At 39.3% G+C, this 26,710-nt stretch overlaps 1 protein-coding gene across 1 annotated transcript; it reads left to right on the top strand.

Moving 5' to 3' along the window:
- Positions 1–1,752: 1,752 nt before the first annotated feature.
- Positions 1,753–26,155, top strand: LOC109426004 (uncharacterized). Its single transcript, XM_019701430.3, has 5 exons — positions 1,753–2,984; positions 22,817–23,057; positions 23,122–23,361; positions 23,424–23,598; positions 24,739–26,155. The coding sequence occupies exons 1-5, from the start codon at positions 2,237–2,239 to the stop codon at positions 24,886–24,888; spliced, it is 1,554 nt and encodes a 517-aa protein (XP_019556975.2). The 5' UTR covers positions 1,753–2,236; the 3' UTR covers positions 24,889–26,155.
- Positions 26,156–26,710: the final 555 nt, after the last annotated feature.

The raw sequence follows: 26,710 nt of genomic DNA, 5'->3' as shown, positions 1-26,710 counted from the left end.
GTGTCTGTCGAATGAGGAATCTTTATTTGACTATATGTGCACATTTGAGTGTTTCTTCGCAAACTTTAAGTATTCTGGTAACCCTGCTCAATCTGGAAAACTGATTTGATTGCGACTACATTTCCTAGAAAACTCGCCCGAAACGACACACCAATGGAGTTTTATGATGGTTTTGCTACCACAACGCTCTCCATAGTGGTATGTTGTAACAGCAATAGCTTTAAAGAAGATTGTTGTTTGCAGTCTGTGGGGTCCGCAAGAGGTACTCCTGAATGAAACTCTGATCTGGAAACGATGTAGAAGAAGTTGTAACAGACGTCTTTCTGTTGAATCAGAGGCTTTGCTTTGAAGGAATGCTTTTCTGAATGACCTGCCAGGAAAAAACATATTTTGTACAGATGTTTCCAGATTGAGCTTGGGATATTGGGAGGGGTAGCCTAAGGAAGCTAAATGAACTGGTTTCTGGTCAAATGTTCGTGGGGTGGCCAGACTTTGTCACGAGATAACAACCATCATGTTGTCTTCCGAAGGTTTCCAGTGAATTTAGCATACCCTGCTACAACGAACCATCAGGTAGATCATTCCCTTCCGGTATGACTCTGCAGCCATACACTCTTAAAAAATTAGGAATTTACACGTGACGTAAACCATCAACGTACGTAAACATTTCATGACTGAATGGCAAATTTGACTTAACTTTACATCCATCATGTAAGTTCGAGTTGGTTGCACAAAATGTCAACAAACCTATCCGACCAGATAGGTAGAAACAGTTTTACATTTATCAATTGTCTCACAACTCGGTGATACAGCCGAGAGGTATGATGCGTGCCTCTCAATCAGTGGACCAGAGTTCGAATCCAATTCATTATTTTACTTACATATGTTTTATCTCTCGCTTCGGCTCTAGCGATTGCTAGCTCGACTTAATGTGTGATAGAAGACGTAAATTTGTGTCAAACAGGCCGCTCCTTTTATGCGCATCCAAGTGAACTTAAATTTACATGATTTTTTTCTAAGAGTGTAGATAATCCTTGCGCTGATGGTGGGTACACAATCATCATCATCATCATCATGTTTTCAGATTGAGCAAAGCCATTAATAGTATCTTCGGAGATAAACCAGTGTTTTTGTATAATTACGGATCTCTAGCTTTCGCTCTGAGTATTGTAGGTACAGAATCTATTTAGCCGGTACTTTAAAGCTCCGTTTTCTTCAAATCTCCAGGAGCCAATGGGTTTTCTCTTATTTTACTCTAGAGCGTTTTAAGTATCTATATCAGCCATGCTTTGAATAACTACTCTTTTATAGTTTTTCTTTTAAGTATTTACCGTGGATTTACTCTCTAGTTTTATACGAGTGTGAGCGTCGTATGAAAAAGGAAAGAGTTTCAGATCTATCAGGTTATCCTCGTTACTAGTAAAATTTTTGTAAAACACGATTTCGATTATCACATACGTGATGTTCGTCTGGCTAACATGCCTCTTCATGTGAACTTAAAAACTTGGGCTGTCCATAGTGACTCCTTTACACAAACTTGTATTCACCTAAGTATCGCTCAAACGTAGTTTTTGCTTGGGTGGTACATATTACCAAGAGTAACATCAAAGAATTTTAATTTATGATATTTGGTAACATGTTCTGCACGAGTTTTGCACAAGAAAAGTCGCATCTCCTTGTAGTGGAATCGAAGCCGAAGGCTTCTCGTCCTTTCGGCTTTCCATCGGTGGTGGAAGAGTCCCTCTGTTTGCACTGCACTGGGTGGGCCGAGTAGGTGGATGTGGGAGGTTGTGGGCAGCTAGCAGTAGTGAGTGGTAGGTTGGTTAGTGAAAAGATACAGTCCGTGGAAAACCATTTTCCAGATTTGTGGCAGTTGGCGTGGAGATTTCATGACGTTCGCAGCACAAACGGTTCGGTCAGTAGTGCTTGGGAAATTCGTGTGCTACCTATCCACACACCGTGCGCCTATCCCCTAATGGTGTTTTTCTTCCCTTTGCTCGCTCGGTACGGCTTGACGTTCGTTTGAATTTTCCTTTCCCACACACACGCCCAATGGAAACCAACAGGATAATGGTGATGATTGTGATATTTTCGGTTCTTAGTGCTGTGATGTTATAAATTGATTTTCCTGGTAGAAGAAAATACTGTGTCACATAATTACGTTGTGCCGAGGATAAAGGTTGAAGTTTTACCGTGTAGGATGCCACTCTAGGTAGGCAAGTGAAAATTGAAGAAAATGGAACAAGTGCGCGTACACTCCAAAGGCAAACATCGCAGCTCTCGGTCCGGGTCTAGTTCACGGCGAGTTTCGTCCAGCAGTGGCCACCAGCGATTAGAAACAGAGCCAGCTACCAGCAATCCACGGGAAGATGAAGAACTTGCTAAAAATAGAGCACCATTCGCTGTGGGAGGTCCACCTTCTTCGCGACCAGAGGAAAATGCAGATAGCGCCAGTACGACGACAAATGCCAGCAGCACGAAGGCGCATAGCAATATCAACAACAACAACAACAATAATGTTGATGATGCAATTGATACCAACAAAAATCCCCCAGATCAGCAGCGCGTGGAGACACAGATTTCCATTGAGACCGTTCCGGGAACGGACGACAAGCTGCAAAAGGGCATCCTCGGGTACATGGATCGTCAATTGAAGGTGCAATCCCTGTCGGATCCGCAGAAAAGTCCCGCTCAGCGGAGCACCCGAAGCCGCAGCAGCCTGGACAAAAGCCCACGCAGAAAACGCAGCAAATCGGAGTCCCGTAGGCGGCGGGAGCGGAAAATTATCGCCGCGGGTGAAATGGAGGTGCGCCAGGCGAATGAAACGCTGATGCGATACCTGAAGCAGTGTTCCGACTTTAACGACGCGTCCCTGTCCGGCGATTTGGAGATTCCGGAAAACCTCGAAGACAGGCGGGTACACCGGAAGACCAAGTCGCAACGGGAGCGGAAGCACCAACAGCAGAACGTGCCGAAGCCCACTGGTAGGTGCTAAATATAGCCTTATGCTGTAATGATTCGATTCGAGTTGGTTTTGTTGTGCGGGGGCTTATTTATAGAACGAACCTTATGCGGGGAATGTGGCAGTGTGGCTAGAATTCTTTTCAAGTTATCTGTTGGAGTTTTGCTTCTAGTTTTACATTCAAAACCACGTTTTAAATCAGTAACTTTTTCCTATTATGCGATGACTTAGTTGGACACATGAATCACCCAATAATAAAAAAAATATGTTCTTACATTTTAATTGAAATTATGTAAATAGAAAGATTATTCAAACGGAACACTCCGCACCGTTATATGGGGATGAACAACCATGCGCTTCCATTAATAAATTGATTTCAACTTATGTAAGCTCACTGTACCAGTTATGGCTATAGTACCTTAAAATGGCTATAGTTGATTTTCAACCTTTAACGATGCAAAACAACATGATTTTTTTTAAATATTACTCACAAGAGATGGCTGCACAATTGTCATAAATAATTTTCCTTAACATTTCGGCTTCCTTGCATCCTATTTCGCTGGAACAGCTAGTAAATGAATAAAAGTCAGTTTCTGTCTGTTTATCTGTCTGTCTGTCTGACTGACTGCCTGTTTGACCCTTATAGACTCTGAAATTACTGGACCGATTGGCATGTAGGGGTTTTTTTTTTCCGGGACGAGAAAGGTTCCCAACCCTTCCGTTGCCAACCCTCCTAACGAGAGTGCGAAAAAACACTCTTTTCGCTATAACTTTTTTGTTTTTCAATATTCTTCAACCAAATGTTGACACAAGAAGCTCTTATCGCTTTTATTTAGGGAATTGCTGGGGATTGTTGGAATTGCCGTCTGATTGCGGAGATATTGCGGATTCAAAATAGATCATTGGAATTGGCCATATTAGGAAAAGTGAATTTTCGATATGACAACAGTTTAGTTAGATAGAAAAATATGTCTGAAAGTCCATCTTGGTCACTAAGTGCCATGGAACCAGTTTTACGGATGTTCCGGGGAATCGGTTCCAGGGTCAATTTTTGAATTCCATCATGCGACACCTCGAACTTCGTGGTTTTTCAAGATTCATCATTCTGAGCTGTTTCTGTGTAATCCGAAATACTTTTGGCCTTCTTGGAACCGATATGTGGACTTCACGGTTCCGTTAGTTCCGGGATCCATTTTTCGAAGATGAATAAACACCATCGCAACATATCAAACTTCATGACTTTGAAAGTCATTTTGGAATCTGTTTACCAATTTTCTGGAGTCTAGTCGTGGGACCAAGTTTTGAAAATGGTTCAATACTCTTATGGAGAGACGAACCAGCGAAGGGCTGAAAGTCTCTTTAATAAAGATTTTAATCAATTAATACACTCATGTGGCATTTCACGCATCGTGGATTTCAAAATACACCATACTCTTCTAGTTTTGCGTTGTCTGCAATACTTTTGGTCATTTTGTAATCGGCATACTAATTACCGGAAATGGATTCTAGCGATTCCGGGACACCATCATGCGACAAATTTCGTGGTTTCGCGGATTCAACGTGGTTTCAAGATACATTATTCTGAGCTGTTTTTTGCATTATCCGATATATGTACTACCTTTTGGCATTTCTTCAGGGACTTTTTCATGTATTTCTACAGGAACACCTCTATCTCTAAGTATTCCTTTGAGGATTTTTCCTGATACGTCTTCAATGATTTCTCTAGGCATTCCTGATGAGGTTTCACTGGAAAGTCCTGCAGAGTTTCCTCAAGCAATGCCTTCTAGGATTTCTTAGAAATTCTTACTGGGATATCTCCCGGAATTCTTCTAGGGATTTCCCTAGAGATTTCTATTGGTATTTGTTCAGGAACGCTTGGTGAGATTATTCAAGATAACATTCCTGGGATTCTTTCAGATGTTGGCGATGCTCCGGCGATGCCTTCAAAAATTCCTTTCGAGATTTAGCCAGACATTCATCGAGTAATTGCTCATGGGATTCCTTCAGGAACTCGTTTTGGCCTACCCCAGGGATTTCAGTGTGGATTCCTCAAGCAATACGTCCTGCGGTTCTTCCGGCGATTTCTCCAAAGTCCACTTCCAGCAATTCTAACTGGTGTACCTCCATGAAATCTTTTAGGGATTCCTCGTGGGATACCTCCTGGCATTCTTGCTGCATTCTCTCGGGAAATCTTCTTGAGATTCATCCAAAAATTTCTGGGGGAATCTTTGAATAAAATCTCTGGGATAAAAATTCCTGAAGGAACCACCGGAAAAACTTCTGGAAGAATCTCAGGAAAAATCTCTGTAGGAATTCTTAGAAGGTTTCTGGGATGCATTATTGTAGAAATTTTTGCAGAAATCCTTGAAATTGCTGGAGGAAACTATACAGGAATTTCTAGAGAAACCCCATCAGAAATGCCTGGATTAATCCAAAGAAAAATTCATTGAAGAAATACTTAGAGGAATACATCGAGAAGTCCCTGGAAGAACCGATAGAGGTTAGAGTGGGTCATCGTTTATATGGAAAAATGAAAATTTTAATGGTATCCTATCAGATCAAAGCTTTTTGATCCCATTTCAGGACCCAAATAAGTGTGCAAAATTTGAGAACGATCGGTTATGTCTACGTTTTGCGCATCACGTTTGAAGTTTGTATGGGGTTTTACATGAAAAAAAAAACACATTTTTTTGCATTTCTCTCATAACAAGCTCAAATGTTTATAAAACCGTGTAACCGATAAAGTGACAACATAGCCTAGGGTGCCCTGAAGAACTTTGTCGAAGACCGCGAAGTGATCTGATGCTTATGAAAAAGGTTATAGCGTTGGCATTGCTTGGCGAAACAGCATGATTTTGTTGCTATTGTTATTCCTTTACATGTTAAAACATAAACACGTGGATGCGGTTCGTTAGTTATAACTATTTTCACAAGCATCGGATCGCTTTGCGGTCTTCAACAAAGTTTTTCAGAACATCCTAGGCTATCATTTTACAGTATCGGTTAAAAACTTTCAGACAAACTTTTTCAGCTTTTGGCTAAAATGCAAAAAAAGTATGTTTTCCCATATATCCCCATATTTCAATTGCTATGCGCAAAGTGTAGACGCAACCGATCGTGCTCAAATTTTGCACAGACACTCAGAACCCGAAACGGAACCAAAAAAGCTTTGATCTGAGAAAACGGTTCCGACGACCCACACTAATAGAGGTATTTTGAAGGAATCCACAGAGAAGGCTCTGAAGGAATCACAGGAGGAATTTCTGAAAGAATCTTCCAGGAAGAGTTCCAGGAAATTTTCCAGGATAAATTCCTAAAGGAATCACAAAAATAATTCCTGGAGGTACAATAGTTAGAACATCTGGAGGATGAATTACTGAAAAAACCGCAGGAGGAGTTGTTTGAGAAATTCTTGGAGGAAGTCCAAGAAGAGTTTCAGAAGGAAGTCCATGAGGAATTTGTGAAGAAATCTTTGGATAAAATCTCTGGAGGATTTCCTGGATCAGACCAGGAATAACAACCGAAGGAATTTCCGCAGAATATTAGGAAGATTGTCTGGGAAGATCCCAGCCAAAAAGCCATAGGAAAGCTGTAGAAAAATCCCTAGTAGAGTTTTTGAAGTTTCACAGTTTGAATTCCTGGAGGAGTCCTCGCAAGAATGGCTGGAAGAATTGCTTGAGGAATCGTCGCTGGAATTTCTGGAGGAAGTTCACGAGAAGGTCCTGAAGAAATCCCATGAGAAATAATTAGAGGAATCCCTGGATAAAATATTAGAAGGAATTCGTAGAGGATTGATAGGAGTAAATTCTAGTAGAATGTTCGATATATTGCCATGAATAATCCCAGAAAACAATTCCTGAAGAAATCCCACGAGTAATCTCTAGAAATATCCCTAGGAGAACTAAAGGAGGTACTACAGGAAGAATTTCTGGAGGATTCCTATGAGGTATTGTTTGTAGAACCGCAGTTTCAATAGCTTGACGGATCCCAGGTATCAGGTACCAGTAGGTCGGTTCCAGAGGCACGTTCTCCTCCATTTGGGTAATTTGTGCCATCGCCATGAACACGAGCCTATTCATCATTTACCTGACGGAGAAGGGAAGCGTCCTGAAAAGGACACTGTAATAAAGCCTAAGCGTACCACAATGGGTTCAAACAGCGCCCTGAGAAGGGCACTGTGATAACGTATAAAGCGTAAAGAGCCTATAGCTCTTTACCACACCGGGTCAAAAACAACAGAATGTCCTGAAGATTCAGATTTCTGAAGTCAGTTTCACTTAATAAGTGAGTACTCGGAAACGCAGTTGCGGATCCCAGCTGGAATTTCTAGATAAAATCTCTGAAGGTGTTCCTGGAGATATCACCAGACCCAAGTAACAATTTCATTGCTGATTGGTTTTGTTTGATTTTTATTAAGGTTTTATTACAGCAATAATTAAAACTCGCAGTGTTATGACTGCTTTTATGAAAACCATTGATAAAATGTTTTATAGTATACTTGAAGATATCCATAAAGACAAATTTTAAGAGTAAACAAAACATTCCGATTTGTAAACCTTCTGGCAATCATTATTACCACAATAAAACTGTTAAAACTCTCAACAAATGGCGATCCGTTCGATTAGTAACGACATCTGTTGGTGGAAAAGCAGAACTAGACATTTCTAGGTTTATTGTGGTCATCATAAAAGTAAACTTGCTTTCGTTTTATTTTCGCTGATTATGGTTATCGCCATGTTGAAGAATTAGCAAACGTGAATGGAAAATGGTTAATTTTGCTCAAATTACCAATGAATTGATAGTTTGCCACCATTTCCATAACATGCTCACATAAATAAACTCTCTCTGCTGAGTTTTCTTGTGATTCGAGATAGTTTTACTAAACAAACAAATTGATTTATTTCATTCCTAGATGATAAAATTCACTATTTTTGAAGCGCATTAATTTTATGATTCTGCAGCCCCAATATTCATGGTAAAATTGAATGCGCATAAGCCTACCAACACAAATACAACTAAAATTTTCCTTTAAATGATCGCTTCTACTTACGAATGATGTATCGTCCTGAACCTTACGTGCCATCGAAGAAGCTTCTTTGCATCTTGAGCTGTCATAGTTTTTTTTTTGAAAAAAAAAACAACAATCGAGAACGGGAAATTTTTCTACTAGGTTTTAAAACGGTTTGTGAAACCTCTCCGAGAGTGGTCCACTTAGCCGGAAGATGCTCTTTAAGAGGTTATCAAGAGGTTTTGATGCATAAATCAGTTTTATTGCAAGTTTTATAAAATTTTTTACCTCAGCCGTTACTTATTTATTTAAATTTTATAAAATTGGTCATGATGATCTCTTGTAGAGCCGAACAAAACTTAAAATGTTACTTCTGGAATAATCCATGCAAGATTGTCTTGAATGGTCCCACCAAGAGATCTACAAGAATTTTCTGGAGGAATTTCTAGAATTCCGGGAGGTTTATAGAAAGCATTTCTGAGAAACTCCAGTAGAAATTGCTGGAAGAATCTCTACAGGATTTATTAGAGAACCTCCATAAAGCACGCCGAGAGAATCCTAAAAGAAATTCCTTGAACAAATACCTGGCGGAATATCTACAGTTCTCTTAGGAAGAATCAGTAGAGGTATTCTAGAGGAATTCATTGAGGAGTCCCCGATGGAATCGCGAAAGGCATTTCTGGAGAAATCTCAGGAAGTATTACCGGAAGTACCACAGTTAGAATTTCTGGACGAGTCCAAACAGATATTGCTTGGGGAGTCCCAGCTGGAATACATGAAGGAATGCCAATAGGAGTTCCTGGAGAAAACCCAAAAGGAATTTGTGGAAGTAGATCTGGATGAAATCTGAGAAGGAAGTCCTGGATAAATCCTTGAAAAAATCCACCCAAGAAATTTCTGGAAATGTCTAATTAGATTGCCCGGAAGAATCCCTGCATGAATGCTCAAAGAGATCGCTAGAGGAATCCCTTGGAGGTACGACAGTTAGAATTTATGGAGGATTTTTAGGAGAAATTGCTGGAAGAACCGTGGTAGGAGTTGCTGGAGGAATCCCATGAGGAGTTTCTGGATGAATCCCTTGATAAAATCTCAGAAAGAATTCCTGGAAAAATTACCGGGATAGCTTCAGGAAGAATTTCAGAAAGATTGATCAGAATAACCGGAAGAAAACCCCATAGACATTTCTAGAGGAATCCCTAAAAGAATTCCGAGAAGTATTATAGTAAGAATAGAGAAATTCTAGGAGGAATGCTGGAGGAATCTCTGCAGGAATTTCCAGTGCAACCCCATCAGGAATGCCTGGAGGAATACTAGGAGAAGTTCATTGAAGAAATTTCTCGGGGAATCCATGAAAGAATACCTAAAGAAATCGATGGAAGAATCGTTAGAGGTATTCCTAGAGGAATTCTTGGAGGAATCCCTGAATGAATCGTAGAAATAAATATTTCGGATAACGCAAAAATAACACAGAATAATGTATCTTAAAAACCACGAAAATTGAGGTGTTGCTAGACGATATAAAATTTAATTAGAAAAATAGGTAACAGAAGGATTAATTTGAAATTATGACCATAGGTTGTCAATAGACCGATGGTGAAGAGGTAAAATTTTCAGCCAAAATTGCAATGCACCAGAACATTGGATATAACGGATTTTTAGGGGAAAACCGGTTCGGATCTTTTTTTGCTTCTGAGTAGTTATACCCTGCGGTTTGGAGTAGGTTCTTGACGTATTGATGCACAAGTTTTACCAAACACATTTGAAAGTCAACATTTATAGTCAAATTAATTCTTGGCACATGTCCGCGAATGTCTATATCAGTGTTCAAACGTTATGTAGAGGAGATAGAGGAGATATTGACAGATCTTATGAAAAGCATAATAAGCATAATGATATTAAATATATCACAAATTTTGTGATATAGTTGCGCATCGAAGACAGTACTTGTTTCGCAAGCCGCTTGACTACAGTGTAGAATCGATGTTTCAATCAGGATTATGAGAAACAACGAGCGTCATCGCAGTCCTGCAGAAAAAATAATAAGGTCCATCGACATCTCACTCCATTCAGATGGTGTTTGTTCTGGCGCTTTTCGTTAGGATCGCATTATGTTTGTAGTGGTTGGTTGTCGTACAACAAGTGTGGGCTTGGGGGGCGGGAATGATGGTGTCTGGTCGGTCGCAGGGCAGGAGCAGTCCGTGTCGAAAGGAAACAACCACGATCAGCAACACCAGAGCAATGACGTCATTCGAACTCTGTTGTGGCGGAAGGGTGAGTTTTTATCGATAAGCATATACTTATGTGGGAATTTTCATTCTCTCGGTGTCTGCTGCTTCTTGTCGTTAAAGTGGCTTGAGATGTAGGAACGCAATGGTGCGGGTGGAAAATTGTTCGCTGCGGGATACGAAAAAAAAAACTGAAAGGCAAAGCCGCTACTTGTAGCCTGGAGGTTTTATTTCTTCGTCGTTAAATACAGCCTTAAGGGAAACCGTTAGCATCCGTTATTTTCCCATTTCAAAGGGGGTATTATATTTTTAGATGTCTAGGTTCCAGTGAAGCTTAATCAACCGCGTAAAACCCGGATTGGGCGGGTATTCTGAAATCTGTCAGTTTTAGCGAATAGACCTGAAACCATTTTCCGACTTGGTCTTCACAGGAAAAACAACATGATAATTGGCTAAAAAATCACTGCCTTTGTTACTCTGCCAGTTATAGATTTTCAAGAATGCACAGCAAAAAGAAATGAATTTTCAATGGCATGTAAAACATCACGCATTTAAAAGTACATCATTTGAATCGAAAAAGTCATTTAAATTTAAACAAAAATCCATGCACATAATAAGAGCATTGATATACATTGATTTTTCAATTAAAATAACTTTAAATTTCAATCATCATACAAACTACCAGCGCTCTGATGTTGGAAAGAGTATGGCCGTCGCGTTGAATCTGGGTGTTTCTGAAGAGCTGCTCCAAAAGTTATTTTTATTCCCAATTCTTCAGCCGTGTGGAGTGTTACGAATGGCGGAAAAAGAATTATGAAGGTCATTAACAGGTAAGAAATTAATATTTCATCCATTCGGCAGTGTAACAAATGAAATATAATTCGTAAAGTTGACACTTTTCAGACGCGCGCTCACTATCGGTAATCACCTGCTGAAACACCATCAGCAGCAGCAAGACGCCCTGCACCGAGAACCGAAATTTTTGTTGCTGGATGCGGGAAGTGCTACATCATAAAAGACAAATATGTACCTGAGTATTTGATACCGAAAAGTGCAATTACTATAATGAAATAAAACGTGACAACCATTTATTGATTTTAATTGCTGCTTCTGACTACTGGGCGGGGAGGGATATGTAAATCATGAAAACAAAACACACCAACGGAGAACGGCGCCATTCAGTGCTCACTTAAATTTCAACGACGTTTAAAATTACACGTCAGTACATGTTTTCAATAAATGTAAATTTCAAATGCGATGTATTTTTGTATTTATTTTCATGCTCCAAATATGTGCATGAAAATAAACTTAAAATTACATTTTTATTTCAACTGTGTGCTACTTGAATTATGGTAGAGAAAGTACTTACCTTACCGATCAGGCTAAGGCCGGGGTGGCCTCTGCTGTACATTGTAGCCGTCTTCATTCCACTCGGTCCATGGCTGTTTGTCTCCAGTTCCGCACTCTGCGTAGGGTTCGCAGATCGTCCTCCCAGAAAGTGTAGCTCATGAAAATTAGTAATACACAGTTGAAATAAAAATGTAATTTTAAGTTTATTTTCATGCACATATTTGGAGCATGAAAATAAATACAAAAATACATCGCATTTGAAATTTACATTTATTGAAAACATGTACTGACGTGTAATTTTAAACGTCGTTGAAATTTAAGTGAGCACTGAATGGCGCCGTTCTCCGTTGGTGTGTTTTGTTTTCATGATTTACATATCCCTCCCCGCCCAGTAGTCAGAAGCAGCAATTAAAATCAATAAATGGTTGTCACGTTTTATTTCATTATAGTAATTGCACTTTTCGGTATCAAATACTCAGGTACATATTTGTCTTTTATGATGTAGCACTTCCCGCATCCAGCAACAAAAATTTCGGTTCTCGGTGCAGGGCGTCTTGCTGCTGCTGATGGTGTTTCAGCAGGTGATTACCGATAGTGAGCGCGCGTCTGAAAAGTGTCAACTTTACGAATTATATTTCATTTGTTACACTGCCGAATGGATGAAATATTAATTTCTTACCTGTTAATGACCTTCATAATTCTTTTTCCGCCATTCGTAACACTCCACACGGCTGAAGAATTGGGAATAAAAATAACTTTTGGAGCAGCTCTTCAGAAACACCCAGATTCAACGCGACGGCCATACTCTTTCCAACATCAGAGCGCTGGTAGTTTGTATGATGATTGAAATTTAAAGTTATTTTAATTGAAAAATCAATGTATATCAATGCTCTTATTATGTGCATGGATTTTTGTTTAAATTTAAATGACTTTTTCGATTCAAATGATGTACTTTTAAATGCGTGATGTTTTACATGCCATTGAAAATTCATTTCTTTTTGCTGTGTAGATACTTTGTGCTTTATCATGAAAAAGTTTCAGAAAATACCGGCTCCAAAGATTTAAAAATGAATTTTTCTTTCAACGCATCGTTCTCAAAATGAATCATTTTGTTGTTTTCTTTGCATTATACCAAATTCCTGGATTGGGCTTGGAATAATGAAGAACAAGTGCGTAGGTTTGAATTTAGTGCTTTTGAAAGAGTGATTAGAGGTTTAGTTAAATATTTTAGCAGTTATTTAATCGACCTTGTGAATGAGGGCCATTTTTGACCCAAACCGTGCCCTATGTCAGCGAGCTGTTGCCAACGTTTGAACTTTTATCGTCTTACCGTTTTTCATTTATGTGAAATCAATTCTCCTAGAGATTTCTCGTGAAATCTTGTCAGAAATTCGCTTCAAACTCATTGTCAGAGATTTTTGCAGGAATTCCTAAAAATTCTTCCTATATTCATTTAATATTCCCTTGAATCGCAGGAAAACATACTCTGGAACCTGTTTTTATAGCCATGGGCTAGGGGTGCTTAACCCTTTGAAGCCGGAATTTTTCCAAGCGTTATTATGGATTTTTTTCTATTTTTTCCTGTTGTTTTGGTGCTCAATAGCATAAAAAGGGTCGAACATCATGCAGAATATTTTTTCTGGATATCCTAGGTCATCCAAACTGTTCTTGAGTTTAGATCCTTAAGTCTACGGGTGAAACGGTAACTTAACTCATTATACAAAGCTACAATTTGTAATTTATTATGCCCAGTGAGTCTTCTGGAAGTTTAATTGACAGTATCAGATCAGTCGGGATATCCTAGGTCATCCAAACTGTTCTTGAGTATAGATCCTAAAGTTTACGGGTGAAACGGTAACTTCTTTCATTATTCAAAGCTACTATTTGTAATCTATTAGGTCCAGGGAGTCTTCTGAAAATTCAATAGACAGTATCATATCTGTTGTGATATCCTAAGTCATCCGAACTATTCTTGAGTTTAGATCCTAAAGTCTACGGGTGTCATGGTAATTTCTTTCAGTATACAAAGCTACGATTTGAAATCTATCATGTCCAGTAAGTCTTCTGAAAGTTCAATAGACTGCATAAGATCAGTCGGAATATCCTAGGTCATCCAAACGGGTATAACGGTAACTTCTTCATTGTACAAAGCTACTATTTGTAATATATCATATCCAGTGAGTCTTCTAAAAATTCAATAGACAGTATAAGATCACTCGGGATATCCTAGGTTATCCGAGCTGTTCTTGAGTTTAGATCCTAACGTATACGGGTGAAACGGTAACTCAATTCATTATACAAAGCTACGATTTTTAAATTATCATGTTCAGTTTGAGTCTTCTGAAAGTTTAATAGACAGTATCAGATAAGTCGGGATAACCTAGGTCATCCAAACTGTTCTTGAGTTTAGATCCTAAAGTCTACGGGTGTAATGGTAACTTCTTTCATTATACAAAGCTACTATTTGTAATCTATCATGTCTAGTAAGTCTTCTGCAAATTCAATAGACAGTATCAGACCTTTTGGGATATCCTAGGTCATCCAAACCGTTCTTGAGATTACACTCTAAAGTGTACGGGTGTAACGGAAGCTTCCTTCATCATACAAAGCTATGATCCAATAAATCTTTTGTATGTTCAATAGACATCATAAGATTAGCTGGGACCATCCAAACTATTAGATGTTTAATATCTAGTATCTACGGCAATTGAAGTTTCTGTTTTGGCTATATATAGAAAACATTTGAAAAAAGTTTCAACATTTGTATACTTCCTGGTTGCTGCACCCAAGCCTGAAGTACGGCCAGCTCATTCCGGCGTCAACATTACTATCTGAAACGAAATCGCCCCATGTCACAGTGGTTGTTTTTATCACCTAAGCTTCATAACAGTAAGGAAGCCCATAATATCCCAAAAATATATACATAAGATTATGTATCGTTACTCAGTATAACAGATATGGCTTTTGGTACGAGTGTAGAACTGAAGTTCTGAACTCCAAGGTAGTTTGGCTGACCTGGAATATCCCTGTAGTGTCTCTTAATGACATTTGAGATTTCAAGAGCTTCGCGGATCCCAGCAGATTATGCAATGCTATTATTTATGACGAAAATACATAATAGTTATTTATGTATTAACGAGTTGCAAAAAGTTGATTTTTTCAGCACGACTCGTACATTTATCCAAAGAGGCTTGCCGAGTTGGATAAATACGAAGAGTGCTGAAAAAATCGAGTTTTGCAACGAGTTCCATACAAAATTTTATGCAATGATTTTTTTTCATAATGCAACCCATTTGAGTTGCATAATGTTCATAATGCAACCGAAATGAGTTGCATTATGAACATTATGCAACTATTTTTCATTATGCAACTAATTTCAGTTGCATAATGAACCAGTTCGGAAAAATTGGCCATTATGATACCAAAATGAGTTATATCTATATATATATATAAAAATGCAGTGGCATACGTGGGACCGCGCATAACTTGCGAACGGAAGGTCAGATTTGGGTCGTCTTTGTTTTGTTCAATTAGTTTTCGCCCAAGGAAGGTTTATGAGGCAAAAAACATGGAAAAATTGAGAGTTTTTGAAAATTAATCTTCCATATATTTTGTGACCGGGGACTTGGTCTTGGATAGAAACTTGAAGCGTCAAAAACGCAGTAGGCAAGACAAAGTCTGCCGGGTACAGCTAGTAAAATATAAATTATAATACTGAATTGCATAAATTTATTCTTTCTTGTAGATTGGAAAGACTAATCATTATAGAACAGTTTGGATGATCCTGAATGTCCCAAAGGTTTGTAATAAGCTAGTAGACTTCAGATTGCTTCAGTAACTGCGGTTGATTATGTAATGTCACTCAGCATGACAAATATGGCTTTTGTTACGAGTGTAGACCTGAAGTTCTGCACTTCAAGGTAGTTCGGCTGACCTGGAATACCCCTGTAGTGACTCTTAATGACATTTGAGATTTCAAAAGCTTCGCGGATCCCAGCAGATTATGCAATGCTACTATTTATGGCGAAAACACATAAAGTTATTCTTGTAGATTTTAAGGACTTCATTATAGAACAGTTTGGACGATCCTGAATGTCCCAAAGGTTTGTAATAAGCTAGTAGACCTCAGATTGCTTCAGTAACTGCGGTTGATTATGTAACGTTACTCAGTATAACAGATATGGCTCTTGTTACGAGTGTAGACCTGATGTTCTGAACTCCAAGGTAGTTTGGCTGACCTCTCTCTCTCTCTCTTCTTGGCGTAACGTCCTCACTGGGGCAAAGCCTGCTTCTCAGCTTAGTGTTCTATGAGCACTTCCACAGTTATTAACTGAGAGCTTCCTCTGCCAATGACCATTTTGCATGTGTATATCGTGTGGCAGGCACGAAGATACTCTATGCCCAAGGAAGTCAAGGAAATTTCCTTTACGAAAAGATCCTGGACCGACCGGGAATCGAACCCATCACCCTCAGCATGGTCATGCTGAATACCCGTGCGTTTACCGCCTCGGCTATATGGGCCCTAGTTTGGCTGACCTGGAATATCCTTATAGTGTCCATAAATGACATTGTAGATGTCAAGAGCTTCACGGATCCTAGTACGTTATGCAATGCTTTTATTTATGGCGAAAATACTTAAAATTATTCTTGTAGATTTGAAGGACTTCACTATAGGACAGTTTGGAACACCTAGAACATTCCAGAATATAAAAAAAAAACCTTTTGATATTCTTGGCAAAGGTTAATTGAATACTTATAAACGTAACCCACATCCAAGTTCTTAAACAAATGGTATGTCAATTATTTTGTTTTTCCAAATTTCATGGTGTTTAGGATGTTCTTGGTTGTCAATGAAGCCCCAAATACAAATATGCCCATTTTCCATGATAGAGGACTCAATTTGCAGCAACTTCGCCGAAGAGAGTATTCTGTTTTATCGAATGGATGAATTTATACAGCCGTTTCTCTGTTGGGTCATATATGACCCCTCCGGCTCCAAAGGTTTAGATCAAAAAGGGATCACGGGAATTCATGAGTGTTTCCTGGAGCTTTAAGGTCAATACTGGGGGGCTGAAGAAGGATTTCTGGGTGTTCCAAGGCATTTCAGAGAGATTCAGGGGTATCAGGAACGTTTTAGGGGGTTCCGATAGGTTTTAGGGGCATTTAATAGCATTTCAGAGACGTTTGAAGGGGTTTTCAGTTTTAGGGGTTTCTTGGAGCCTTTTAAAGGAGTTTCAGGGGGTTTCAGGGGAATTTCCAATTGAGTAGGGGCATTTAAGAGCGATTCAATGGGATCAAGGAGGTGGCAGGAGCGTTTCAAGGGATTTCAAGATTTTTTCTGAAGGGGCTCAGGAGTTTAAGGGCATTCAGGAATGTTTCAAAGGGGATTTGACGAGCGTTTTAATAGTATGAAGTGGTATGAAGGAACCCAAAGATCCCCTGTAACCTCCCTGAAACTTCTTGGGACCCCATGCAAACCTTGGAGGACCCTCTGAAATATTTCTAAGACCTTCAAGTACCCCCCCTGAAAGCCCTTGGGTCTCCCTGAAATGCACGTGAGTCTACCTAAATCGCTTTTTATACCCCTTAGACCTCCTGAAGCGCCTCTGAGACCCAATGGAGCCCTGAAACGTCCCAAAAGTGCCCCTAAGACCAAATTGAACACCCTTGAGACATCCTGCCATTCAGGGGAGGCCCCCTGAAATGTCACTAAAAACCCATGGACCTCTCTGGGACCTCCTTAATAATTGGAAATTTACTGCCAGTTTATGATGATACTTGTTTCAGATTAATTTTAAGACTTTGGTTTTAATCGTTCATATAAGACGTTTTTCGAACTTTTAAACGGCTTGTTTGTCTTCTTGAAACCTACAAACTGATCTTATCTATGCTGTGTAGTGTACTATAATAATATGTCATAAAGCCAAGTAGCATGTCAAACGTTTAAAAAAATGGTTTTACCAACCTCCTGTAGGGTGAACCCTCTACGGTTTTACAGGGTTTTATCACGGGTTTTTTCTTTCTTTTTTCTATCTGTATTAAGGAGATTTTTATCCCTAGGCTAGTTCATCTCGGGACCCACGCTTTAATTCCCTTCCGAAGGAAGAATCCACGTTTTGTGAGTTTGTCGGGAGTGGGATTCGATCGCAGGTCCTCGGCATGATAGTCAAGTGTTCTAACCATCCACCATAGATCACTAAGCTTTAAAATAAGATTTAACGATAAGATTATAACAACAGCTTGTAGGCTAGAAGAAAACTAAAAATGGCACTTGGACCAAAAAACATCCGAAGACTAAAATCGACAACAAAACAAGTCGGTAAGAAAAACAAATATGCACCAAACATGAGGGTGGCTCACCAGTGTTTGATCACTTTGCGATATTTGACAAAGTTTTTCAGCATATCTAAGGCAATAGTTCTATACTGCCTGCTGTCGATCAGACTAAGGCCTGGGTGACCTCTGCTATACATAGTAGCCGTCTTCATTCCAATTATGTGCTTGAAAGAACTCCTAAAAAATCTTTGGATAAACTTCTGATTCCATCAGTTTGATATTGCCCAAGCAGCACCTGCAACATCATCCAAAATGTGGTTTTCTATGCTTTGGTCTAAAAGAGTTGCAATAAAAGCGCACGCAACTTTCATCATGTCAGTTGAGTTGCATTTAAACTCCGAATATCGTTAAGTTGCAGCTTTGTTTCATAGGAATTACAAATAACATCGTATTTAACATCGATTTATGGAGGCGGAGCTTACATATTCCTCACAAGTGGTAACACAGTCAGCTTGCATTAAATGTGTTATGTAACACACATGAAACATCTTACTCTGGTTTGTATGTTCAGATTAGGTTCCAAATGTGTTGCGGAAAACTTGCGCGTCTTTTCATTTTGACAGCTTTCTAACTTGTGGCAAAGACGGTATAATGAAGTAACGCGTAACTTCAGTAGCTTTTATGGTGCATTGAGCAGGAAATCTTTCACATAGCTTCTGGTGTAGTATGTAAGGTGAGTGGTTAATACTCCTGATGTCCATGGTTCGAGTCTGAATATTTTTTTTTCATTTTTTTATCATTCCCCCTGGCTCATGTTGCATAACGATTTAAAATTTGCGCTTTTTGCGTTCCAAAGAAGAAGCAGTTGTGTTGTGTTGCCCTTAATTAGAACAGTGAATAAATTGCACTGATGTTGCTGATACTGGCTTTGAAACAAGTCGTGTTGCTTGGGTGACCAGATATTTGTGAAATATTATGGTGGTTTTCTTATCTGTTGGAATATCTGAAAAGGCCCTTTTGAATTTCAAAAGGAATCTACAGTTATTGTAAAGAAGTTTTGGAACCATATCTGATATATTTTCTTAACAAAGAGACAGCATGAAGGAATAGATGACAGATTGAAAGATACTTTCATTAATGCATAATTTCTAGCTGGGATGCTCATACCCTATTTGTTATTTCGAGTGGTTTGCTATTGCAGTCAGAAACATTCTGGAAGGTCCAGCGATAAGAATCGTTTTTGGAATTACCGAAAGAATCTACGTTTATATTCCTGATAGAAGAACTAAGGAAAGACGAGATTGTAATTTATTTATCTAATCAACAGGCTCTATAAAGGGTGATACGGTCAAAATTTGGTCACACAATTTGTTTCATAACTTGAGACTGCGTACACCAAAACAGCTGATTTTTGGACCAGTATTGGTACATTATATGTAGCTTATACCATAAAATTTTCATCAAAATCGGTTTAGTATTTGCGGAGATATTGTGAATCCTAAAAACTGCAATTTTAAAATTTTGTACAAAGTGGATTAAAAAATAAGAACACATTTTTACTCTTTTTTTTATAGAGCCAGAAATACTGAACAAATTTCAATGAAAATTTTTCTGTGTGTAAAGTATACATATCAAAATGTTTTGTAAAAATTTCATTCAATTTGATTCAGCCGTTACAAAGTTATATTTGTTTAGGTGGTCAAATTTTGTCAAATTTTGTCGAGTCAAGTCAAATTTTGGTCACACAATTTTTTTCATAACTTTAGATTGCGTACACCAAAACAGCTGATTTTTGGATCAGTAATGGTACATTATATGTTACTTGTACCATAAAATTTTCATCAAAATCGGTCTAGTATTTGCGGAGATATTGTTGAACCCTGAGATCCGCAATTTTAAAATTTTGTGCAAAGAGGATTCATACATTTTTACTGTTTTATTTATAGAGCCAGAGATACTTAACCGATTTCAATGAAAATTTTTCTTTATGTGTAGTATGCATATCAAAATGTTGTGTAAAAATTTCATTCAATTTGAACCAGCCGTTACAAAGTTATATTTGCTTAAGTGGTACCTGGTCAGTTTTTTTCATATTCAAACTGCTACAACTTTGAAAGTATTCATACAAAATGGCTCAAAATTTTACTAAGAGCGTATTTTCATAATAGTACTATACTGTAAAATTTTGATAAAAATCGGAGCAGTATTGGTAGTTCTATAATCAAAATTGTGCTTTATTGACCTTAAATTTCCGAAAATTTACTATGGAGCGCCTTTGTACAAAATTTTAAAAAGGTAGGTCGATGATTTTGTCTATATATCAACCAATACTCAATCGATTTTGATGAAAATTTTATGGTATAAGCTACATATAATGTAGCATTACTGGTCCAAAATTCAGCTGTTTTGGTGTACGCAGTCTAAAATTATGAAAAAAATTGTGTGACTAAATTTTGACCGTATCACCCTTTATAAGCCCCAATGATTTTACTTAAATCTAAAGTCTAACATGACAAAGTAACATATCGCAGTCAAAAATAAAACTTAAACATAAGCACAAGAAAGCTGTTAACACAATCCAATTAATAGTCAAAATTAACAAACAAAAAAAAACATACAAAACTACAAACGCCTTGAAAAAAAACAAACTAAACCTCCGACGAAGTATTTGACGAGACACATTAAAATCGAATAATAAACAAACTCTATTGAAGTTACGTTGCAGGCCGTTAACACCCCCAAACATACTGTAGTTCGTCCGGTTTAAGGGTGGCCGCAGCATGTAATTGTTGCGAAGAGCACGAGGTTGAACATTAATATTTAGTTGACCCAGAATGGCGGGGCAATCAAGGCGTCCTTGCAGAGTGTCCGAGACCAGTAAAGCCCTGGCTGTGTCCCTACGGGTCGATAAAGGTTCCAGATGTATCAGCTGGCAACGGCTTTCATGACTTGGCAAATTATACGGATTGGACCAAGGCAAACGTCGAAGAGCATATCTTGAAAACCGCCGTTGAACAGACTCAATCCTTTCAACTCCATTGTTGTAGTATGGGTTCCAGACAACCGAACAGTACTCAAGTATGGATCGGGATAGGGCACAGTACAAGGACTTAAGGCAGACGATATCCGTGAACTCTCTTGCTATTCTGAATATGAAGCCGAGAATGCTAGAGGCTTTTCCGACGGCGTAGTTGATATGTTGTTTAAAAGAGAGCTTTTCATCCAAAACTACACCAAGGTCTTTGACTTGACTGACGCGTTCAATTTGGGTGCCTGACAAACTGTAATCAAATAGTATTGACCGTTTTTTGTTCGTAAAGGAAATAACCGAGCACTTGGACGGGTTAACTTCCATTCGGTTTAGAGTACACCATTCAGCAAACGCATTCAGCTGACGTTGGAGGAAGTAGCAGTCTTCAATCGATCGAACACGAAGATATAGTTTGAGATCATCCGCGTAGGATAACCGTGGGCATTTGATCACCAAGCTCACGTCATTAAAATATATCAAAAAGATCAGTGGACCCAAGTGGCTACCTTGTGGGATACCAGACGTTGCGGCAAATGAAACGGATTGACAGTCACCTATGACGACAAACAGGCGGCGACCTGTAAGATAAGATTGAAACCATTGCAGGAGGGTTCCATGTATCCCCAGCCGATCGAGTTTAGTTACAGCAATACGATGGTTCAATTTATCGAATGCTGCAGTCAGGTCGGTGTAAATGACATCGGTTTGAACGCGTTTCTCCATGCTCTCGATGATAGAGGAGGTAAGACACAGCAAATTAGTGGCCGTTGAGCGACCAGGCAGAAATCCATTTTGCTCGGTGCTAATAAACGATTTGCTGTGATCGAGCAACGGGTCCATGATGACAATCTCGAACAACTTGGCGATGGCGCAGAGCGAAGTAATACCGCGATAGTTGCCAATCTCTTGCCTGTTCCCTTTTTTATGTACTGGGAACATGTGCGCAAGCTTCCATGTGGACGGAAACAGGCCAGTAGTTACGGAGAGTCGGAAAACGTGAAGCAGTGGTGGCAATAGGTTGATGGTTTGCGCCTTGACAAATACCGATGGAATTCCATCGGGTCCCGGGTTGTGCGACGTCTTGAGCTTAACGGAAGCCCTGGCAATCATGTTTTCATCGATGTCTACACTGCTCAACGATTGCCCAAGGTGTGGAACTGTGCTAGCGGCGAGTGTGACGTTGTTGTCATCCAGTTGCTCATCGGTGAAGACACTAGCAAATTTATCGGCAAAGAGATTACATATATCTTGCGGAGAGGAGGCCACATCGCCGTTGAACATCATAGACGATGGCAAACCGGATTCTTGACGCTGTTCGTTTACGAATTTCCAAAACTGTTTTGGATGAGATTTAATCTTCCTCTGCATGCCACGCTGATAACGAAGGAAGCATTGTTTCGCAATGCGCTTATATTCGTAATTGATCCTCACATAGTAGTTCCGGAGTTGCAGTGTGCGGTGTCTGGTGAATTTCCTCAGAGCGGCCCTCTTTCCAGATTTCTACATACGCAGTTCGCTTGTTTCCCAAGGACGACGCGATGTATTGCGGTGCAGCTTTTTGGGGACGTGTCTGTCAATAACGTATGCCAGCACATTGGACAAGGTTTGAGCAGCCACCTCAATGTCCTCGGTGTCAAGAATATCACCCCAATCTAGACCTGATAACACTTCGGCAATGTCTGTCTAATGGAATCTTTTAAAGATTTTTTAAAGAGCGCGCAGAAGAATCTCTGAAAAGATTTTTTTTGAAGAAATCTCTCCAATGTTCGCATCGAAAGTAATTCTAGAATTCATTAGGAAACCCCTGTAAAATTTTTTGAACAAATCCACTGGGGTATTCTTGTATTTGAAGCAAGTTAGAAATCATTTTAACTCTCAAGATGATGACACCATAAAAAAATCTCTTACTTTCGCAAGAATACTGTAACATACTGCCAACCGGCTTATTTCCTCTTTTCTCTTAGGTGAAGACACGCCCAACTACCATGGAGAAATCTACAACCCCTTTACGCCGGTTGTGTCGCCAACGGCGGAAGCGGCCCCGACCAGAATCGATAAGATGTACATACAGACGGCTAGCGGATATCGACCAGTAGACAATACGTACAACCACCACCATCAGCTGCACTTGCATCATTCGCAGTACCACCATCATCACCTTAGGCCGAGAGGTGGCGGTGGACCAGGTGACCCCGAAAGCAATAAGTATGAGCAACGATCCTCTGTTTGCTTCGTACCCTCAAGTTTCATAACATTTTGTATCTTTCAGTTACACAATAAGAACCGCCGTTCATCTATCCTGTGCGGTGCAGAGACTATGGCTTCACATCGCCAACGTGTGTCACGGTTTGCTGGGAGGGCTGGCCCTGGCCCATCTGCTGCTGATCTGCACGACCAGACCGTACGATTGGGTCGAAGCATCCATACGACATTACTCGGCCTTTGCGGAAGTCTACGCCAATGCGTTCTACTGCTTGGCCATCATCTGTATGGTTTCGATATTCGATCGGTAAGTGTGGGAACCGCAGGAACATTTTCAAACAGATAACATTTATTCTTGTATCACTTCAGGATGGATATTGCACACTTCAGCCTATCGAGTGCGACCGATAGTAACATTTCGTTCCGATCGGTGGTAATAATTATGATCTACGCAGCAACGATTGTCCTGAGTCTGTCGGCTGGATCGATGGACGAACGCCTTTACCTGTCTGCCTCTAACGTGACCGTGTGGGAGGAGGAACTGGTAAGTTAAAAAATATAAATCTTACATCTTTTTTTGTGATTTTGTGCTGAGATATTCTGATTTTTTTTTGTTTTGGTGACATTGGCTTCAATTCTTTTAAATTGTTCAGTCGAATTGTAACTCTAGTATTGTTTGTCACGTATCTTGCGAGCATACTTCTCTTCCAAAAGAAGAACTCACATTAACAGGCATTTGTATCACTACCAATAGTTACTGTCACCATAGGAATGGTTTAGTGGGTACGAGGAGAGAGTAGTCCTGGATTTTACTTTTGTTGTAGAAGACGGCCTGTCAGACCTACACTACCCTAACCTTCTGTTAGGGTGTCTGTTGAGCAGATTATCCCCCTATGGTTTAGAAGGAAAAAAAAAAAAAACGCATTGGCATAGCTAACTGTTTCTTTTTTATCACTCACTCTCCTAAGCGAACACGAGAAAGAGAAGGATGAAAGAGGAGGCACAGGCCCCCTCTCGCATCCCGCTCTTTCTCGTGCTTGTTTAACCCTAAAAGGGATACCTTCATGGCCTCAGTTTCGTCACCTCGCTGAGTGTGTTCCATCAAAGACGAGCTCTGCAAGGCGCCTGGGGTCCAAATGGACCCCAGGTATCCCTTTTAGGGTTAAGAGAGTGAGTGAGAAAAAAGAAATAGCTGGCTACGCCAATGCAGACACGCCTTGTTAAGCACAATATGCGATAATTTGTTTAAAAGAACCATTCCCTATCATTATGTGATAACTAATATGTACATTGTGATAGCTCGTCAGATATGTACTTAATCAAGAAACAAGTGTAGCGGTGAGTGCGTTGTTGACAAGCACACATGCTCGAGGCACGATACGTGAGTTTTCCAATTCATTTTCATTGAAAGTAACAAAACACTGTATCCGCAATGTTCTCCTTACGAAAGTCAAGTTCTTGGGCTAAATCCAATAGAACAGTTCCTATTAGCATAACTCACAAAGATTGCATGTTGATGTACTTATGTGTTGAATATTGATCTGAGTTATTCTGGCCATAGCCACTAGACTGAATAAGACTTTTTGCAATAACAACACATAAAAGAACAACATCTTATGACATTTTAGCACAACTAGTCTTATAGAAAAGCCACAAAATAAACCTAGGATTTCTTTTCTTCTAGGAAACGAACAAAGTACTCAGCATATGGAACACGCTGTCAATAGCCCGCAGTGTTGGTGCTATTTTCGGATGGATTGTGATTGGCATGTCACCGGACCAGGATCAACTGTACGAGCACCTGCTGGAAATGGAAAAATATCAACTGCAATGAGTTGGAACGCCGGAGACAAGCAAAATGAAATCGATGATAATAAGCCTCTCTCTATATTGCACCCTTAAGTTATATTCGTAACAAACAAGTAATTGTAAAAAGGACACTGTACATAGTAGGGTTAAGGATCCTAGTTAATGAAACAGATACAAACCAAAAACAGAAACTAGAGAACATTCAATAGCAGTAACCTAACAGGGAGCTTCAAGTTCCGCCATCATTGTAACAATAAACCAGCAACATAAAAGGAGAACTAAAGGACTACAATAGGATATGCGTTGACGAAGGCAAACTGATCGAACTAACGCTAATTGTTGTGTAACAAATTTATCCAAACCGTGCAAACCACGTCAACCAAACATGACCGAATACCGGCAAAAATGTATCCAATATTGAAAGTTATAATGTTATCCCCATCTCTCCCTCATCAAGACAAGGTTCAAACCGGAAGCACTCCGTTCTTAATGCAAAACATTAAACCATCCATGATGCTTAACCATGAATTCAAATACCGTCAGTATATCTTTCCTAGCTCTTCAAACATAAAACAATCACTAGAGGAATCCCATTCTATTCTGTTATCCATTTAGGGTATAAGCAGCAATTCAAACAAAAAAAAGTGACAAGGTAGCTATGAAACGATGAGTAGAGAAATCAGCCATTTTGTTTGCAACGCAGTGGCAACGGACTGAGTTAGGGCAAAGTTACAATTATAGAAAGTAACCGTAAACACATGTAAAACTATACAAATGTAAATGTGAATGTTGAACAATGAAGATAATCATATGATAGCGGACGGGATGTGTGCATCAAACAAAAAGACGAACATGAAGGAAACATGGATGATAGAATCTTCCGACTCCGAGAACATAGTGAAACCAGAGTGAACGCAAACATTCCTACACATGTGTGTATACAAACAATCTGAACTAGCTTAATGTACAACACAAACACTCATATACACTCACACATCAATCAATAGAGCGAGCAAAGCTGTTAGCCAATATCACTGGAGAATATGGATAAGAGAGAAACCCGGAGAAAAGATATCCAAAATCGAGACGTCCAGTACGTAGTACTGGAACGCGCGCAGGAAGTTAATATTTCTACAGACCTATATATTCTACCTAGGAACTAGAACCACATACCAAATCAAGAAGTAGTGAAAGTGCATATTACTAGACTTTATTCTTTCTTTTTTGTTGAAAATAATTGCGTTAAGAAATACACACATCACAATAAATGGGATACAAGCATTGAAATTGAAGCAATTGGTTTTGGATTAAAATTGATGACACGTTTAAAATTCGGGTTTATAACTTAAGGTTGAATTACAAAAGGCAGAATGCACAAAACACTGCACGCAAAAGGCTGAAACTATAGAATCGTAACATAAGGCTGAAATCAGAGAAGGCTGAAGGTACATAAACTCATGAAATGAGTTTAAGTTTGGGTCTAGTCAATAGAATGATTTTTTTTATCTGTATTAACGAGATTGTTAGCCCTGGGCTAGTTCATCTCGGGAAGAGAATGATATTAAAATCTATCAAAATCAAAATCCTCTTCTTTTTAGCGTAATTTCTCAACTAGAACAAAACCCGTTTCTCAAATTAGTGTTCTATGATCACTTTCACGGTTATTAACTGAGAGCTGCCTTTGTCACCCTATGCTCAATATCATATTCATCACGAAATGTCCCTGGAATGACCAGAAATGGTACCAGTTACCCTCAACATGGTCTTTCTGAATTTCCGCGCACTTATCGCTTTAGCCATACGGGTCACGGAATTATACAAAATGTGGCTGGTGTTATTTCTGTCGA

The sequence above is a fragment of the Aedes albopictus genome, chromosome 3, assembly GCF_035046485.1.
Source record: "Aedes albopictus strain Foshan chromosome 3, AalbF5, whole genome shotgun sequence".
Taxonomy (NCBI): domain Eukaryota; kingdom Metazoa; phylum Arthropoda; class Insecta; order Diptera; family Culicidae; genus Aedes; species Aedes albopictus.
This window is presented reverse-complemented; position numbering and strand designations above follow the sequence as displayed.

Coding starts and splice junctions, on each gene's coding strand:
- LOC109426004 (XM_019701430.3), top strand. CDS start 2,237: ATGGAACAAGTGCGCGTACACTCCAAAGGCAAACATCGCAGCTCTCGG. Junction 23,058..23,121: donor GGTGACCCCGAAAGCAATAA/GTATGAGCAACG, acceptor TGTATCTTTCAG/TTACACAATAAGAACCGCCG. Junction 23,362..23,423: donor ATGGTTTCGATATTCGATCG/GTAAGTGTGGGA, acceptor GTATCACTTCAG/GATGGATATTGCACACTTCA.